Source organism: Dermacentor albipictus, chromosome 2 (assembly GCF_038994185.2).
Source record: "Dermacentor albipictus isolate Rhodes 1998 colony chromosome 2, USDA_Dalb.pri_finalv2, whole genome shotgun sequence".
NCBI classification, from domain to species: Eukaryota; Metazoa; Arthropoda; class Arachnida; order Ixodida; family Ixodidae; genus Dermacentor; species Dermacentor albipictus.
Window position 1 is genome coordinate 21677558 of NC_091822.1, and position 19790 is coordinate 21697347.

At 45.1% G+C, this 19790-nt stretch overlaps 1 protein-coding gene across 4 annotated transcripts in view; it reads right to left on the reverse strand.

The window, feature by feature from the left end:
* The window catches only part of LOC135897947 (general transcription factor 3C polypeptide 3-like), a 291263-nt gene that overhangs the window by 86641 nt on the left and 184832 nt on the right, over nucleotides 1-19790 (reverse strand). For all 4 annotated transcript variants that reach the window (XM_065426657.2, XM_065426656.1, XM_065426655.2 and 1 more), the window contains 3 exons: nucleotides 16259-16499; nucleotides 15888-16106; nucleotides 2647-2785 (listed from right to left, as the gene is read on the reverse strand). In XM_065426657.2, the coding sequence (XP_065282729.1) occupies nucleotides 2647-2785; nucleotides 15888-16106; nucleotides 16259-16499 (599 nt within the window). The remainder of the gene's footprint in view (nucleotides 1-2646; nucleotides 2786-15887; nucleotides 16107-16258; nucleotides 16500-19790) is intronic.

A 19790-nucleotide genomic window follows, 5' to 3' on the forward strand; every position in this document is an offset into this window, starting at 1 on the left:
CAAGAAAGGTGACATCGGTGCTAACAGGAACTGAATGAATTCCAAGCCTTACTTCAGGAATAGAAGGCACTTTGAGCCCTTTTGAATAACATAAATTTAGTTTTTAGAAGATTAAGAACTAAGTAATTGTTGCTACATCATTTTATAATGTTACTTAATGCAATATTTAACTTAGAAGTAAGAGTAGCAAAAGATTAGTCAGATGAAGATATGGTTGTGTCATCTGCGTATAAAATGCAATGAACATAGTTGGTGGAGTTAAGAGAATCCGCAAGATCATTAATATATAAAAGGAAAAGCAAAGGGTACAGAATTGATTCCTGTGGTACACCTCGGTTAATACATTTTGTTACTGAGAAAGTATTTGATGCATGTACTGTGTATGGCCGGTAAAGGAAGTAATTTTTTAAGAATGTTAGCACAGGACCGGTTATACCATAAGAGTCAAGTTTATTAAACAGTACTTGATGGTTAACCATGTCATAAGCTTTACTGAAGTCTAAAAATACAGATCCGACTAAGTTTCCCGAATCAATACATTTTTTTATGTAGTCACTTAGAGATAGAACAGCTAGATTCATGGAACTTCCAGGGTGGAAACCAAATTGATTGTTCTTTAGCAATTTAAACATTGTTAACAACTAGATGCCTAGTTAGTCAAGTGGAGCATATTGCTCTCCTGCCAGAAGTGGAAGCAGTAATCGATTCAGGACCATTGATCTGCGTCTTCAACGACATTGAAGAGATTTATCCACTGTCACCTGCCTGCTTCATAATAAGAAGATGCCTCACACGATTTCCATCATTCATTGCACCGGAACCTAGGGCTTCAACAAAAGATTCACTCACAAAGCTGTGGCAAACATGAGAAAAATATTTAAAGAAGTTCTAGAAGAGGTGGAGAAAGGAATACCAGTGCGAGCTGCGTTACTGCCAATAAAGCCAGGGGACAGGAGCTTTTGAAGAAATCTGAAGTAGCGCTGATTGGCAACAAAGAAACCCTGTGATAACTGCGGACTACAGCCAGCATATAGGAGAGAAACAGTAGATGCGATGGTAAAATCCGGTCTTGCTCGTTGCACCTGCCCTGTGGTACAGTAATCAACTGGCTCATCAAGGCGTTATATCCTTTAGCAGATTACCACCATCTGTCGCCGGGGAAGAATGGTGGATCTTCATCATTGGACACCCGAGCAATCATCACCACCACCTTTGTTCCGTTTCAGGAGCCAATGCATGCCATAGAAGCAGCTGCCATATTCCATCAAATCTTCACAGCCAGAAGTGCGCGTCTGGTTCTCTCGTGCAAAGACCTCCAGAGGTCCACAACACACTTTTACAACCTCAATTTTATGAAGTGTATTTATCAGCACTTTCAGTAAAAGAACATTTCTGTGCTGTTGAAAAAGAAGACTGAGGCAATAAACTACCGCAGGTGCCAGTTGTGAAATGATTTATCATGCAGTTGTTTGTGAATCCAGTGGTGTGCCATGCAGCACAGAGTGGGCGGCTGTGGCCTCCAAAGCCTAGGAGCAAGCAGCCTGATGGTGAGCGCGGTAGTGAGCCGAGGGGCCATATTGCATGGTGCACTTCATGCAGCATAGTTCCGTAATCAGCACTTGCCCTTTGCATTGGTTCCTCATTCCATGCCTTGCTTATGCCCCCGATTTGTTGGTCTTTTTTTTGTCTTTTTTTGCTGTGCGGCAAGTGACAAGTCTGAGTAGCAGCAGAGCGGCTGCGCTAAATGCAACGCCCTCTTGCTTGAGGTCAATCTTGCAAGCAATCTCAATAGGCGACAAAAAGGCTGTCGGCACTCGTTTCCAGATACCACACAGCTCGCTCTCCACGATTTCCAAGTTGAAAAAAGCTATACTTGACTGGGAGAAAAAAGCCAAATTACCAGCAAATGGAGCCGTTTGTACTTACCCGCAACATCGCTACCTACTCCATAAAACCATGTAGATGTTCCGTGATAAAACCACCTTATAATATTTTGGTTGAAGATTGAAGATAAGATTGCAATTGAATTAGTAATTGCAGTAATTTGCAGTAACTGCAACAATGAGTAACCTCGTTTTCATGCAATTTTGAAGCTCTCTTTCCGGCATTTAATGGGTTTTGATTATGCGTTTATCGGAGGCTGTGGAGAGCAGCAGTTTGATGAACACAGCATCAGCTGAGCTTATGTTCGCCAGCCAGGAAAGCTTCGCTTCGATGGATCACCACAGTGCGTTGGACCCCCATTGCTTTACTTCCAAACTGCTCCAAAGCCGCTCTGAAGAGCACTTTGATGGTGCAGCATCAAACTGTAGAAGTGGTCGCTGGCCCTCAAGTTCAACGAAATTGATTTTATTTTTGTTACTGAAATTTGTTTTTGTAGCCCCGTCCATGTAGAAAAGAATCCATTGTTGACTATACTTTGAATATAAGGTTGAATGTCAATACAACGAAATTTCTTTACAGCAAAGTGAAGCATAGATTTTACCGACTTGATTACATCAAGGTTTAACTGAATGCAGCTTCATGCCCTACATGATTATGTAAGAACTCGTTTATTGAAACAAGACATAGTGCTAGGGTTGTGCTGAGAAGACTGCACTCACTGCACGTGGGCACACTAGCCTGCAAGAGCAAGGATGAGCTCACCTGCATACTCGGTGGGTGTCTGGATTGGCGGGCAGTGGGCCTCGAGTAGCAGCTGGGCAGTCTCGATGAAGGCCTGCTGCCGTCCCGACTGCCGCAGCAGCTGCGCTCGGCGCAGCAGCACGCACGCTGCATCCTGCTGCTGCTCCACACAGTTAGTGCAAGGCATTGCAAAATGGCATTAATGGTACTGTTTCTTACAATGGACCGTAGCGATCCAACAAGATCGGTCCGTTGTACTTCAAGCCAGCTGTATTCAAAATTAGGGCTGCAGTATGTTGCAAAATGGCAGAAACCATCAAGTGTTTGATTATAGGAATCCAAAGGCAATCAGAAAAACAATGAGAAGATAGAGTTCAAGGAAATAAAACAAAAAAGAAACAGATCTGGCAATGGTACAATCTAGTGCTTACAAATAGCTGTCAAACCGGCTATGCGGTTTCACTGGAGGGAAGCGACTCAAATCTACAAAAAACAGTTATCTGGTTATGCAGATTTATGAAATTGAATATACTGGACAGGCAGTTTATTTAACCAGTTAGCCAGATAACCGGATATTGAACACGAATCTTTGGTACTACTCTTTACTCAACATTTTAGGGCAGATAAAGCACAAAAAACGCAGACTGTGAAGAGAATGAGGACCTACAGAGCGCTACTTGCAATTGAATTTATTGGGCAAGAAAACATATACAAGCAAACACGATTCATATCCACCGCGCATGCATCAGTAAACATTCCACATATAGATAGCCAACACCACTGCCCATCGAGGCAATGCTTGAGCTGCACACTGATAAAATACACACGCCCACATAGGAAACAACGGCACGACAACAATACAAGACAAAAGAACAGCAAAAAGGAGTGTGCACATAAAAAAAAAATTCACTTGCCATCCCGGCCCTGCAAATGTGGATGTCCAGAAAAGCAGTAGAAAACCACCAGTACAACTGCTCAGCGAGGTATGCAATGCTTTATTGCTTTAGAGTAATGGTAGTAATGGAAATTGAGAGTAATAGTACTAGTAGGGGAGTAATGGTATTCTTGGCAGCACGCCGTCGCCAGTCGTATAGATGTTTCTTTTTCCCTTAGCCGGTCCTCGTATTCGTGCTGCTTCTCAGAAGTCCTAACAATGCATTGCGTACCCATAGTAGTGCTACAAGGATGAAATCAGTTGCTAGGTTGGTTATATTATATACAAAGGACTAGTGACGTCACTCCCCACGTTACAAGCTGCTGTGGCCATGGCAGTTTGCCAACAGCAGTAATCTTTACTGGGAAACGTATGCAGGGAGTGCTACGTGCTACAAATTATCAGGAGTGGCTCATTATCAATTATGTGGTTTAGATGCTTGTTTTGCGCTTGTTCTTTATTGAAACAAATGCTGTTCTGTATGTTGTATGCGTGATTCCAAGGAATGTATGCACTTTTTGCCTCACTTTGCTGAGTGCTTGAAGGCTCTGCCTTACGGAGGTACGAGCCCCTGCTTCAGCCACGCACTGCTGCTGGGATTGGCCCACACTTTTAATAACAGACGCAGACACGAAGAATGCAGACCACCAAGAGACTAACAGCTTCGCTGTAAAAGCGAGATCGTCAAAAGGATAAAATAACAATGCAACAAAATGTATAAAAGGAAAATAACGCCATGAAATGATCTCCTGGGTAATAAAAAGGCAGCACATGTGTAACATATCTATAGGCAGAGGAGCGGGGGGGAACAAAGAGAACAATCAAAAGGCACTAATGCACTGCATCACCTGGTATTGCAGAGAAGCAATCTCTTTCCTTGAGGCCAGGTCGTTAAACGCGCAACGCTTCAAAAATTTCTCTGGCAGTCTGACCTCTATAACTTGCGATTATAACAGCCTGGTCTGGAAAAAGGCAAAAATGCACAAGTGGCACAATTCAAAGCCATTTTGCTGCCCTGCTTTAACTTCAAACTGTTTGCATGTTCTCGTAGGTGATCATGGACACACTGGCCTGTTTAACCGATGTTAACCGATGGTGCATTTGTGGGACAAAAAACGCTTGGCATGTCCTTTGCTGCAGGTGTTAGGCCGTTCGTGTTCGCACGCTCACGCAGACCACACCAAGCTTGTCAGGAGCCGAGAACGCAACAACCCAAATGCATCCTGCAGCGTTCTTGATGCTGTCTTTCTCCTGTCGGTTTTCTACGGTGGCACAGCACTATTCCTTTGGGGTTGACGCAACAGGGTTTCCGCAAGGTTACATAAATAAAAATAAGGAAATACCAATATGGCTTTACACTATGCCACGTGTTGGTGTTCGCCTTTTTGCAGACCAGGCTGTTATAATCGAAATAGAGAGCGGACCGCACGAGACATTTTTGAAGCGTCGTGCATTCAACAGCTCGGCCCGAGTTGCGTTAGTGGCCCTTCTGTGTCGCTCTCGAGGAAAGAGCATGATTATCTGCACCGATTATTCTCTTCTTTATTTCCCCTTGACTCTTTCTTTCCTCTTCCTAGAGTTTTCACACATGCATGGACTTTTTTGGTGCCTCGGTTTTTACAGCACTTTTACCACCTGTTTGAACTTTTTATTCACCGAGGAAGCATTTTTAGCATTTCATGGCATTATTTTCTTTTTAAACAATTTTTTTGGATTGTTATTTTATCTTTTTGACAATCTTCCTTTTTTGGGCTACAATCTCTTTTCTGTTGTTTTGTCTTATATTGTTGGCATGGCATTGTTTTCTATGTGGACATGTGTATTTTATCAGAGTTTGTGGCTTGGATGTCATCTCGATGAGCAATGGTGTTAGTCAGCTATTTAGATGTGGAATGTTTTCTGACGCATGCGCTGTGGTCCATATGAATGGCGAATGCGTGTATACAAGTACTCTTGCGCAATAAATTCAGTTGGAAGTAGCGCTCTGTATGTCCTCATTCTTTTCACTATCGTTCTTTTTTTGTACTTCCCATGCCTCAAAATGTCACCGTACCAACTAGCTCAGATACAGACCCCGGTTCCTTATTGAAGTACTGGATTCACTCACATGTATTACGATATCATATGCTAAGAGCAATAATTCACCTCCTATGGAATACACTGTTTATTAGACGGCTCAAGAAGTGCCTATCAATTCTTCATTTATGTTTCTATTTATGCTTTATGCATCCTTGAGTACCGACAAAGGCTGCAATTATATATATATTTTTTTGCAAAACATCTCTAGGAAGGTTATTCTGTTGAAATGTGTTCTAATAGTATTGCGCTTGGCAACCACATTCTGTAGGAAGTTGACAGAGGATGTTATATGCAAACACTACGTGCCAACGACGAAAATGAAGGTGTGTTATTTTTCGTTCCATAACCAAAGCCATGCCTACTGTGTGCCAGCTTTTCCTAGCCCACATGGGCTCTTCCGTGCTTCCGAATCTCGCCGGCAAGCTGTCTGGCTGGCGCTGCGCATCACACAATGTGTATTACTATAGAAAGCAATGTTGTTGCAAAGAGTAGTTGTTCGTTTTTCAGATCAATCGAGTTGGCAAGGTGCCCTTGCACAGGCAGCACTCAGGACCTAAGAGTGCGCATATTTTTCAATGCATTGCATGCGTCTGGTTCATCATGGCATATTCGTGGCCACCAACCCCAGGTCGTGTTATTGAGTGTTCCACGTTCCCGGCCCTTCCAGTCGAGTTATTTTGCAATTCTTTATTTTGTAAAGCTTGATGCTTGCGTGCCAGGTAAAAAATGCTTAGAATATCTCACCACGAAAACTATAGGAGCTGAAAAGATAGCAAAACGTGTTTCAATGGCATCTGGCCGGTTAACTGTACACTGGTGCGGCACACTGCATGACACAAGGAGACATCTCTGTTGTCACTTGAGTGATACCTTAGGAGAGCTTAAGGCTAGACATAGAATAATATCCTGTTGCAGGTATGATACGTATAGACAATGTTTAGACTTGACTCACCTCCTATTGCAATTGCAGGCAGAGCGGTGACATGGCCTCTAGGCCCATTGCCATTCGATATTGCCATTGCCATTCCCATTCAAGCCTCAAATCTTAGTAACGGCACGCTAAGTTTCCTAATCACAAAAACTTTTTGAGACCTCCCAGGAAAACATGAACACTTGCCACTCATCATCAACAGCATGTGCATCCTTGAGCGCAATCCCACATACCAGCATGGGGCCAGACGATTGACGTCACTGTGACCGCAAAATGGTGACGCCCTCGATAAAATGGTCTGTAGCAACACGGTGCAGTTCTCTTTAAGAATTATTCTGGCAACAATGATATCTGTGAAAGGGTGTCTCTGTTCAGTAATGTGTGAGCACTCTCAGGCCAACGGCCTAAATGTTGGTCCACGTCTCATAGCCGGGCGCTATACACTCAGTTACCAAAGCAGACATTACTTGGGTCTGCCTCATTTATTTTCTGATTTTTCTTTACAGATGTTGGTAATTTTCACTTAACAAAACTAGATAAATACCAAAATAAAGGAAGTGTGAAAAGTTACCGACAGCTATTTAGCTGGACGTTCGTTACTCCCCGAACAAAAGATGACCGTAAACTCAAACTAATCCACTTTACAACAGGGACTGCGTGCAAGATCATGGAAGTTATTATTTACCCCTACCTATTTCGACCCTACATACCAGGGCCGAATTATTAATGTTTTCTGTAAAGCGATCTCAAGACAATGCATTTTGTGATCGCTGCTGGTTGTTTCTGCCTTCCCCATGGCTTCAAAGCGAAATGGCCTCGGCTATGCTAGGCCACGAGGCACCCACGGCGGGCGGCAGTGAGCTGCCTGCATGGCTGCCCCAAACAGTGACCATCAGCCAGCGAGGGGCCACGCCGTGGCACAAGGCTGGTGTGTTGCTTCTCTCTGCAGAATTTCTGCCCTTTCCACGAGTGGCTGGGAAAAGTTATGTGCTGTGCCATGCCAAATTCACATATCGCAGTAGCAAAGTACATTGATAAGTATCACATAGACAAAATTGGCGAAAATTTTGTCCGTCGTAGTGGATAGTTTGTCATAGCAAGGTTAATTAAAGTGGAAACTGTCCTGGGTATAATGCAGGCAAACCAAACCAAGTGAAAAAAAAAAAAACTGTCTGTTATATCAGAAAGTATAAGGATACATTGTAATGCGTGTGGACTGTAGTAAGAAAAAAAGTGAAATGTGTTGTGTGGCGCCCTCTCGGGTCGACACACCAATTCAGGGGACCTTTTAGGACCTGAATGCGCCACTTAGCTTATTTTGTGAATGTGGTCGGATAACCACGATGCTGTGGGCATGGGGCCTTGTGATTGGTAGCTGTTGTGCACTGCCGCAATAAAACTGTTGAAAACGGGTACCAGCCCATCTTTTACCCGCTTGGAACTCAGAAGTGTAGTTTTTTGTAGGCCATGTCCAATGCTCGGCCGCTGGGCCATGCCTGTCCAACTTGTAAGGTGTTCGCAATATCAAATAATGGTGGCAAGGAAAACCAAGTGGGTGACATTCGTACACCTGCGCCGACTGTTACACGCTTGCTTCGACCGACCTGCGTTTTCAATGCTCCACTCCACCGTATCCTGTAACCTTTATGACACTTTCCGTCAGCATGGCGTCAGGCCTCGGTCCCGCGCCATTTTTGCCTGCGCCCAGTTTCCCTGCAGTGCCGTGGAAACGATGGTTCAAACTATTCCAGGCGAATCTCCTGTCGGCTGGGGGTAGCGACTGGGCACCGGAACAGAAAGCGGCTCTCCTTCTCACACTGCTCGGAGCGGAGCCAACATTTCAACAATTAAGAAACTAGTCAAGCGGCTGCAGTTGCCATCACAACAGCTGGAGCACTTGCTACACAGTCTCTGGTATTAATTGTACCGGCTTCATTGATCGAGCGTGCCACGGAAGCAACGACAACGTATGAATGTACACAGTTAGTCGAGAGCTTGGACCTTCTGTTTAAGATGCAACAAACTTCATCGTGGAGAGACATCATTTCTACAGGAGACTTCAACTCCCGGGTGACCCACGTACCCAGTATGTAGCGGCGGTTAAACAGCTTGTGTTGTCGTGCGAATTTGGCTCGACATTCGACAAGCGCGTCCGAGATCAGATCGTAGAAGGAGTCGCAAACCCAGCGTTACGCGAACGTTTTTTGTATGCTGGCTGAACCTTTACGTTGGCCAAGGCAGAAGAAATTGCCAAAGCTTCAGAAGCCGTACAACAAGTACATGCAGATTATGAGGGAATGCCGGTTCATCGCATCAACGAACCTACAACGGAAAATCCTTCGTACGAAAAGAAATGCGTCTTCAAGCAACTTCAGGACGTCGTGCGTCCACTCATGAGCAAGGTGGATGGCGCCCAGAGTTTGAGCAAGGAAGCCAGGATGGGGGTTATCGACCGTCTTGCTACCATTGTGGCTCTCCGAAACATAATGCAAGTGCGAGAAACTGTTCAGCCCGCAGTCGACGTTGCAATAATTGTGGGAAAATTGGACACATTGCGGTAGTTTGCCGCCTACAGCATCAGTCCTTGGGACTTCGCACGTAGCAGGCACCAGTCTCCACCGTGGAGGAAGTACATATCCTGAATTCTCCGCATATTCTGGGCATAGAATTGCCACAAAATAAGAAAGAGATAACAGTTACCGTCAGTGCAGCGATGGCGTAGAGGTAGAACACCCACCTCGCATCAAGAGGTCCATGGTTCAAATCCCGGTGCTGTGCAATTTTCCACCATATTAAAAAAAAGAGAACAAAAAAACCGCGTGTTGATAAAATAGCATAAACAGGCCTGGAGTGTGGCCTGATCCCGGTGACCAGAACCGGTAATGCACTCCTTTACCAGAACACGATTGGCCACCCTGGTGCAGTACTTGGCCACAACCTCCTATATGAACACAACAATCAAACCCCAGTCCTCAGTCCCCAGCAGCTGCGAAGCAATTGACCACAGCGGCGGTCAGACCTGCGACGCAGCAGAGGGTGCTAAGAATCCCTGGCTCCGGACAGGCCGCCATTGGAATATGAACCTGGTAACGTTTAACGCTAGAACGTTATCTAGTGAGGCGAGTCTAGCAGTGCTATGGAGGAATTAGAGGGCAGTAAATGGGATATAATAGGGCTCAGTGAAGTTAGGAGGCCAAAATAAGCATATACAGTGCTAAAAAGTGGGCACATCCTGTGCTACAGGGGCTTAGCGGAGAAACAAGAACTAGGAGTCAGATTCCTGATTAATAAGAATATAGCTGGTAATATACAGGAATTCTATAGCATTAACGAGAGGGTGGCAGGTCTTGTTGTGAAACTTAATAAGAGGTACAAAATGAAGGTTGTACAGGTCTACGCCCCTACATCTAGTAACTTAACTTTTTCAATCCTGCCCAGCACGGGTTTCGCCGTGGTTACTCCTGCGAGACTCAGCTTGCCGCTTTCTTACACGATCTGCACTCTAACCTTGATTGTAATCTTCAGTCTGACGTAATATTTTTAGATTTTGCTAAAGCCTTTGACAAAGTGCCCCATAAACGCCTTCTTATAAAGCTTTCCCGCTTAAATTTTGACCCTAATATACTAAAGTGGATTGAAGAATTCTTGACTAATCGTTCACAATTTGTCACCATTAATAATAGGAATTCTAATTCAGTCTCTGTAACTTCAGGCGTCCCACAAGGATCCGTGCTGGGCCCGCTACTTTTCCTAATATACATAAATGATTTACCATTAAACGTAACATCTAGCATACGTATGTTCGCGGATGACTGTGTGATATATCGTGTTATTAATTCCACCGCTGACCAATCTTCTCTTCAAAGTGATCTTAATGCAGTCCAGGACTGGTGTAACGAGTGGCTAATGGAACTTAACCCGCGTAAGTGTAAATATTTGTCCATTCACCGTCGCCGTAATTCCCTCCTATTTCCTTATGTAATATCTGAAGTTCCGGTAGAACTAGTTCATTCATACAAGTATTTAGGAGTAACAATTTCGAGCGATCTTTCCTGGAATCCTCATGTTACTAACCTAATATCATCCGCGAACAGGACTTTAGGATTTTTAAAACGCCATCTGCATCACGCTCCTCAACATGTAAAATTGTTAGCCTACAAATCATTTGTCAGGTCAAAACTAGAATTTGCATCGCCTATTTGGAATCCTCATCAGGCATACCTAATTAATGATCTTGAATCTGTACAAAATCGCGCCGCTCGTTTCATCCACTCATCATATTCCTTTGACATCAGCGTTTCCTCCTTAAAAACTGCATCCGCATTATCCCCCTTATCGCTCCGTCGTCGCATTGCCAGCCTAGCTTTATTTCACAAATTCTTTCATAGCCATATGCGCATCCCACCTTATATCCTTCCTCCTACACGCATATCTCACCGCACCAGCCATCAGCTACAGGTTGCCCGTCCACGCTCACGCACTGTCACGTTTTCAAATTCTTTTTTTCTTCGCACAGCTGCAGACTGGAACGGCCTTCCTAACGACGTTGCTGTCATTATGTGCCCATCCAAGTTCACCGAAAATGTAAAAAACTTCCTGTTATTGTGACTATGTATTTTTATTCTTGCCACCCCTTATGTAACGCTCCATTTATTGGAGCCTTTAAGGTAATAAAATGAAATGAAATGAAATGAAATGATGACCAGGAAGTCCAAAGCTTCCACGAAGATGTGGAATCAGCAATGGCTAGAGTGAAAACAAAGTACACTATACTGATGGGCGATTTCAATGTCAAGGTAGGCAAGAAGCAGGCTGGAGACAAGGCAGTGGGGGAATATGGCATAGCACTAGGAATGCAGGGGAGAGTTATTAGTAGAGTTTGCGGATCAAAATAATATGCGGATAATGAATACCTTCTTCCGCAAGCAGGATAGCCGAAAGTGGACATGGAGGAGCCCGAACGGTGAGACTAGAAATGAAATAGACTTCATACTCTGCAAACCCTGGCATCATACAAGATGTGGACGTGCTCGGCAAGGTGCGCTGCAATGAACATAGGACGGTAAGAACTCGAATTAGCCTAGACCTGAGGAGGGAACAGAAGAAACTGGCACATAAGAAGCCGATCAATGAGATAGTGGTAAGAGGGAAAATAGAGGAATTCCAGATTAAGCTACAGAACCGGTATTCAGCTTTAACTCAGGAAGAGGACCTTAGTGTTGAAGCAATGAACAACAATCTTGTGGGCATCATTAAGGAGTGTGCAATAGAAGTCGGTGGTAACTCCGTTAGACAGGATACCAGTAAGCTATCACAGGAGACGAAAGATCTGATCAAGAAATGCCAATGTATGAAAGCCTCTAACCCTGCAGCTAGAATAGAACTGGCAGAACTTTCAAAGTTAATCAACAAGCGTAAGACAGCTGACATAAAGAAGTATAATATGGATAGAATTGAACATGCTCTCAGGAACGGAGGAAGCCTAAAAGCAGTGAAGAAGAAACTAGGAATTGGCAAGAATCAGATGTATGCGTTAAGAGACAAAGCCGGCAATATCGTTACTAATATGGATGAGATAGTTCAAGTGGCTGAGGAGTTCTATAGAGATTTATACAGTACCAGTGGCACCCACGATGATAATGGAAGAGAGAATAGTTTAGAGGAATTCGAAATCCCACAGGTAACGCTGGAAGAAGCAAAGAAAGCCTTGGAAGCTATGTAAAGGGGGAAGGCAGCTGGGGAGGATCAGGTAACAGCAGATTTGTTGAAGGATGGTGGGCAGATTGTTCTAGAGAAACTGGCCACCCTGTATACGCAATGCCTCATGACCTCGAGCACACCGGAATCTTGGAAGAACGCTAACATAATCCTAATGCATAAGAAAGGGGATGCCAAGGACTTGAAAAATTATAGACTGATCAGCTTACTGTCAGTTGCCTACAAACTATTTACTAAGGTAATCGCAAATAGAATCAGGAACACCTTAGACTTCTGTCAAGCAAAGGACCAGGCAGGATTCCGTAAAGGCTACTCAACAATAGACCATATTCACACTATCAATCAGGTGATAGAGAAATGTGCGGAATATAACCAACCCTTATATATAGCTTTCATTGATTACAAGAAAGCGTTTGATTCAGTCGAAACCACAGCAGTCATGGAGGAATTACGGAATCAGGGTGCAGACGAGCCGTATGCAAAAATACTGAAAGATATCTATAGCGGCTCCATAGCCACCGTAGTCCTCCGTAAAGAAAGCAACAAAGTCCTAATATAGAAAGGCGTCAGGCAGGGAGATACGATCTCTGCAATGCTATTCACAGCGTGTTTCTTGGAGGTATCCAGAGACCTGGATTGGGAAGAATTGGGGATAAAAGTTAATGGAGAATAGCTTAGTAACTTGCGATTCGCTGATGATATTGCCTTGCTTAGTAACTCAGAGGACCAATGCATACTCACTGACCTGGAGAGGTATAGCAGAAGAGTAGGTCTAACACTTAATCTGCAGAAAACTAAAGTAATGTTTAACAGTCTCGGAAGAGAACAGCAATTTACAATAGGTAGCGAGGCACTCGAGGTGGTAAGGGAATACATCTACTTAGGGCAGGTAGTGACGGCGGATCCGGATCATGAGACGGAAATAATCAGAAGAATAAGAATGGGCTGGGGTGCGTCTGGCAGGCATTCTCAGATCATGAACAGCAGGTTGCCATTATCCCTCAAGATAAAAGTATATAATAGCTGTGTCTTACCAGTACTCACCTACGGGGCAGAAAGCTGGAGGCTTACGAAAAGGGTTCTACTTAAATTGAGGACGGCGCAATGAGCTATGGAAAGAAGAATGATGGGTGCAACGTTAAGGGATAAGAAAAGAGCAGATTGGGTGAGGGAACAAACGCGAGTTAATGACATCTTAGTTGAAATCAAGAAAAAGAAATGGGGCATTTAAAAAAATTAAATTATGGGGTTTTACGTGCCAAAACCACTTTCTGATTATGAGGCACGCCGTAGTGGGGGACTCCGGAAATTTCGACCACCTGGGGTTCTTTAACGTGCACCTAAATCTAAGTACACGGGTGTTTTCACATTTCGCCCCCATCGAAATGCGGCCGCCGTGGCCGAGATTCGATCCCGCGACCTCGTGCTCAGCAGCCTAACACCATAGCCACTGAGCAACCACGGCGGGTAAATGGGGCATGGGCAGGACATGTAATGAGGAGGGAAGATAACCGATGGTCATTAAGGGTTACGGACTGGATTCCAAGGGAAGCGAAGCGTAGCAGGGGGCGGCAGAAAGTTAGGTGGGCGGCAGAAAGTTAGGTGGGCGGATGGGCGGATGAGATTAAGAAGTTTGCAGGAACGACATGGCCACAATTAGTACATCACTGGGGTTGTTGGGGAAGTATGGGAGAGGCCTTTGCCCTGCAGTGGGTGTAATCAGGCTGATGATGCTGATGACGTTTCAAGGGACCCCAGTCCCTCTACTGATCGACACTGGCACGGCCATCTCTCTTGTGAACAATGTTAATTTTTGGAAATATTCTGCACATTTCTGCACCTTGTCGTCGTCAACCCTGGCTTCTCGCGACTACTCCGGCAAGTTGATTCCCACTCTGGGCACTTTCGAAGCTGACAAACAGTACAACGATACTCAGCAAGTGGTGACTTTTCATCTCACTCGACGAGGATCTTCGTTGCTTGGCCTTGACGCCACACAAATACTGCAAATCAACATGGTGGGGTCAACTCCCACTTGTCTTCAAGCCACTTGTCATGTGTTCGAAGTGCCGGAGAACACACTGCCAGGATTTCAAGCCTTGTTTTCAAGTGAGCTCGGCTTTGTCAAGGACGGCGTTCGTCAAATCAATCACCGAACAGATGTTCTTCCCGTCACTGCGAAGCTAAGATGCCTTCCGCTGGCACTTCGATAACAGGTCTTCGACGAGCTCACACGTTTGAAGCGCAAGGACATCACCGAACACATCGATGCATCGGAGTGGGTGTCTCCACTGGTGGTCGTGAAAAAGAAGGATGGCTCTCTGCCCCTGTGTGTGGACTTGTGGGAGCCCAATAAAGCTGTCGTCATCGACGGCTACCCACTTCCACATACAGAGGAACTGTTGCAGTTGCTCGCAGGAGCTACATGGTTCTCAAAGCTGGATTTGGCTTCAGCATACCATCCAGTGGGACTGACAGAAACAAGTCGTGAGTTGACAACGCTCACATCCCATAAAGGACTGTTCAGGTTCAAGAGAGTCTGCTTTGCATTAGCTTCTGCCCCAGCTACATTTCAAAAGCTTATGTCACACGTGTTGAAGGGTTGTACGGGTGCAGTGTGCAATTTGGATGACATTTAGGTGTGAGGACAGACCAGATCAGAGCATGATTGCAGCTTGAAGGAAGTGCTGTCTCCAATTTCCAAAATGGGAGTGAAACTGAATCACAAATGTTTTATTGCAAAGGGAACTCTCATATTTAGGGCACGACCTGTTGGCCCAGGATATTTCTCCCATGGCATCATAAATCAAAGCCATAGTTGATGCACTTCCCCCTAAGGACATAATGTCGCTGCAGTCATTCCTAGGTCCAGCTGGCTGCTACACCAAGTTCCTGCATCATTATGCAGATTTAGTGGAACCGTTGCGGAAAATGCTCCGACAAGATCAATCATTTCAATGGACGGTGGAAGCTCATAATAGTTTTAATCAACCTAAGGCACGCTTGGCATGCAAACCTGTTGTGCAAATGTTCAACCCGGAGTTACCTGTCATAGGCCCCACCGACACCTCATACGTTGGCTTAGGAGCTGTACTACAGCAGAAGGAAGGGTCACAACTTCATACCATTACTTTTGCATCACGCGCTCTGTCACCGGCTGAGAGAAAATATTCAGTTGGGGAACGTGAGGCACTAGCCTGTTTGTTTGCTTGCAAAAAGTGGCATGAATATCTATGGGCTAGATGCTTTACACTCAGAGCCGATCATCAGGCATTAGTTGCCAGAAAGTAGATGGGAGAACGGCGTCGCGATAGCTCAAACGGTAGAGCATCGCACGCGTAATGCGAAGACGTGCGATCGTTCCCCACCTACGGCAAGTTGTTTTTTCATACACTTTCAATTCCATTATTTATCATTTCTTTAATTCAATAAGTACAAGTAAATTCCAATGTGTTGTCCTTGGTGTATGTGTTTGTTCGCTTCTTATGGTATAATAAATAAAAACCAGGCCCCTCGGTTAACCCCCTTCTCATTCATTACTGGAATGAAAGGGATGTCAAGCCCCTGGCATGCCTTCTTCACCCCGTGGGAAAGACTCACGTCAGCATCTGCCATGGCTCCTGGCTGGGGGGCATCGGCCGACTCGAGGCAGGCAATGGCTCGATCCGTGAGCCCCTGGGCCAACAGCAGCTGGCACAGGGCCAGGCGTGCCTGGGCATGCCCGGGTGCCAGCTCGCACGTGCGCTCGTATGCTCCGGTTGCCTCCCGCAGGCGCCCCAACTGCTGCAGGCACTCCCCGTAACGCAGCCACACCGCCGCCTGAGGGAATGCACATGCTTGGTCCTCCTCTCCACAGCTTCTCAGCTGCCAATGTACTTATATATGTGATTAAGGTGAATGTGTTTTGCGGAACACATGCGTGGGTTTCACGCCTGACACTCGCCATGTGTCGGCGCAGGCAAACGACTCACCATTCCATAGTTCTGCGTGCCCACCAGTGCATGCAGCAAGGGCAGAGCCTCGTGGGGGCGTCCCACATCCATCAGTGCCTCGGCCACGTCGAGGAAGAGGTCGCCGGCCTCCTCCGGGTCCTGGTCTCGCCGCAGCTGGTCCACCAGGTCACCTGTCAAGTGCTCGCCTCCTCCCAGGTGCACCAGGCACAGAACCAGCTTGGTACGCAAGTCCACGGGCATCTCTGCTGGCACCTCACACCTGCCAACCAGAAGGGAGTCAGAGCATGATCAAGTTACGTGGCTCTTCCAATTGCTTTGGGAGCAGCAGCTGAGCTCAGATATGCTTGCTCTGGCTCAAAGGCACCAAAGAAAGCACCCCTAGGCTTGCGCAACAGCTTTAACCACATTGGGTGAATGCAAGGACGAGGAAGATGAGGGCTGCTGTGTGTCACCATCAATGGTTGGGCAAAAATCTGAAGAAAATAAAATAAAAGACCCCTGTTCTTTCTTAGTCCTTAGAGCACGATTTTCTCAAGTGTCTTGGCAACATTGTTAAACTTTCCTGCTCTTAAGCATCTTTAGGATTGCTTGAAAAGGGAGTCAAATTAAAAGAAAAATACTCGGCCAGAATAAGGCTAAGATTTTCATTGCTATTACTTTCTCATGGTTCACGATTGTCCAATCCTGGGGATAACATAGATGGAGACCACTGACCAGGAGTGTGGCAATAGAATCACAACACTATGCCTGCCCCCTGTGCACGCTTCGGGGAAAAAAAAAAATGTATGACAGCAACAGAGACAATGCTAATAAAGCTTCAAAATTGTGTAATGCAGACTCAATTTGCAGGCATTACTGCGCAGTGTATGTAAATCTAAGCCAGACAGTCACTTGGGTCTTACAGGTCTCTTTTATGAGTTGCCAATTTTCAATATGAACCTTTATTTTTCTTGTATACAGTTCATGAAAGGTGCAGGAGCTAAAGGCACGCCACGGCTAACAGAGGCTCCTGTACTCATAACATATAGATATACATCATTTTGAATAACAGTACATTGTTCATAGCAGCGTAAACAATGAAGCAACTGCACGTCCGTCAGTTACAGTTGCTCAGCGCGACCACTTTAACCCTTTGAGGGTCAATGACAAATATATGGTGCCGTGAACAAGTCCAAAATGGTCGATGCCGCATATTTACAGCGGCGTCTGTACGTTTAAAAAGCTCGCCAATTTCGTAACTTTTTTTTTTGGGGATGTGCTGCCACTTTGTGGGAATACATGGAATTTTTTTTCTCACCCATCCCTCTCTTGGTTTTCGTGGCATGGTTTGTTTTAGATAGTTTGCGCCGGCAGGGAGCAGTTTGGTTTTTGTTGCGTGGGTGGTTTCGGCTTCTTGCGCACGCAAAACTGATGGCCATCTCATTACTAATTTTTCAAAGGGCGGCCGCTTTTTTCTCACTCGTTCAGTGCTCACAGGGGTGAGCATAGTAAGGATGCTGCCGTACATGCATTTCCTTTTCGTTTCTTTTTTTCTTGGAGACTTGCGAAAACTAATCGCCTCTGGTTGGCGATAAGATGAAGACCAGCGAAAGTTTGTCACAAGTTTTTCTTTTTTGACGGGCACACAACCACAATTTTCTTGAGTGCGCTCACCTACGCAGTTCGATTATGCTATGGACATAAATAATGGTGTAAGAGCAGGAACATTTGAGACTTTTGAAATACTCCCGTGTGCGCATCTTTGAAGCCTTGAATGTGTGTATAAAAACGCATGGAATTTTTCATTCTTATAAGTTTATTTCCTTTTTTATTGTAGTTATTCATGAATGAAGAGTACATATATACTAATGCAAAATATTTCTTTCTGACTTAATGGCCACCCTAGAACAATTATGGCAAATTTTTTTCGAAATAGGTCCCTCAGAAGAATTGGAATCTACAATAAAATATCGACCCTGGGCGGTCACATGTGGCGAAAAAAATCGACCCTGAAAGGGTTAATGGAACCCCGTTCCGCCTTGCCCATGGTGATGTTGCGCTTTTTTTTTTCTGTTCACAACACATTGCTGCCTGCAAACAAATGGACGAGATGATCAATGATGACAGCGGTGTTTCGGTGTCTTCTAACTACTCCAGCGTTTCATCAGCCTGGACAAACTTGTTTAGACCTTTCTTGCATACAAAATTATCTGGCTGGTAGTAGTCAAACAGGCGTAAATCGTAGCCATTTTAGTCATCGCATTCTGGGCCAACAATAGCCCAGTGCGTTGGCTACGGTGGCGACGGCAGTTGCTGCTGGTATCCCTCCAGGGTGGACAGAAGCCCCAAGATAATGGGACGGCGTGCAGGCAAGCAGTGGAGCCATCAAATGAGTTTTTTTTTTTTTTCATTTTCCTCTTGTACCAGTTCACGAAGAACAGGTTGTCTATGTCGTTGTATTGGTTGTCGATGTAGGCGTCAGGAAGGCATCCAGAGGCAAATCAGCACGGCGTTATGCGGTAGATTATGGCAGTACTACTAGAGTCACTTAATCTTTGCTGAAGTGGAACTTGGAGTCTTTAGGCATTTTTGGAGGTGGCGGGCTTGTCGGTGTAGTCGACTGGACATAGTGTGGTTGGTCAATGAGTGTGAGCCCTTTGGTGGAAGATGTCAGCACTGTGGCATCACTGTCAGCACTGTGGCAGATCTATCGTGGTATTCGCGGTCTTCGGTAAATTTGGCTTCGTATTTGTCGTCGTTGATCGTGACCTTTCTATTTTGGCGATGATTTCAGAGAGGCAATGGTCCTTGCCATCGAGTTCGTTTAAGAGCACTTCCATGTCGGTTGCCGTCAGTTCAGTTGGGGCGGCAATGACTCGGGTAGCGGTGCTCTGAATGACATCATGCTGGCGGTGTAGTCGGTCCATGATTGGTTGTGCGGACAGCAGTATCCTTCCCAGGTTTCACGGCACCACAATGTAAAGAACAAAGCGGCTATGTGTCCGTCGATTAACAGTTGCGTAGTGCGGCCACTTTAATGGAATCCAATTTCCCCTCGCCTGTGCGTGTGGTGAAGTCGCACTTCTTTTTCTCTTCACAATAGTAGCACATTGTAGTAAAGATCATAGGTTGGCATGCTCACAAGGTTCTGCAGGAAGCAGATGTTCATTAAACTAAATTGTGCCATTTGACCAAAGGGCACACTCCAATTCTTTCATCTTCTTGCACTCAAGGTAAACAGCCAAATATTAAAGTGCAGCTTATGGTCTTGTCAGCAAGATAAGCTTCCATGCTTAAAGACTGCTCTGAAAGAAAGAAAAAATAAATATTCTATAACATTACTGAAGCATAATGTTGCCACCACTTGAAAATGTTTTCTCGAGCAGCAATAATGTGAAAAGTGAATTTTGTTAGGAAAAATTTATTTACTGTTCATTTAACTGCGTGACTGAGAAAAAGAATCTATTCTGATGAATGTTCTATTTTTTATACAGAGAGGGAGTTATCCGTTGACAGAAAACCTGTTTTCTTGGCAACGTCGCAATTGCAGTCTTTGGGATGTCAGTGGTGG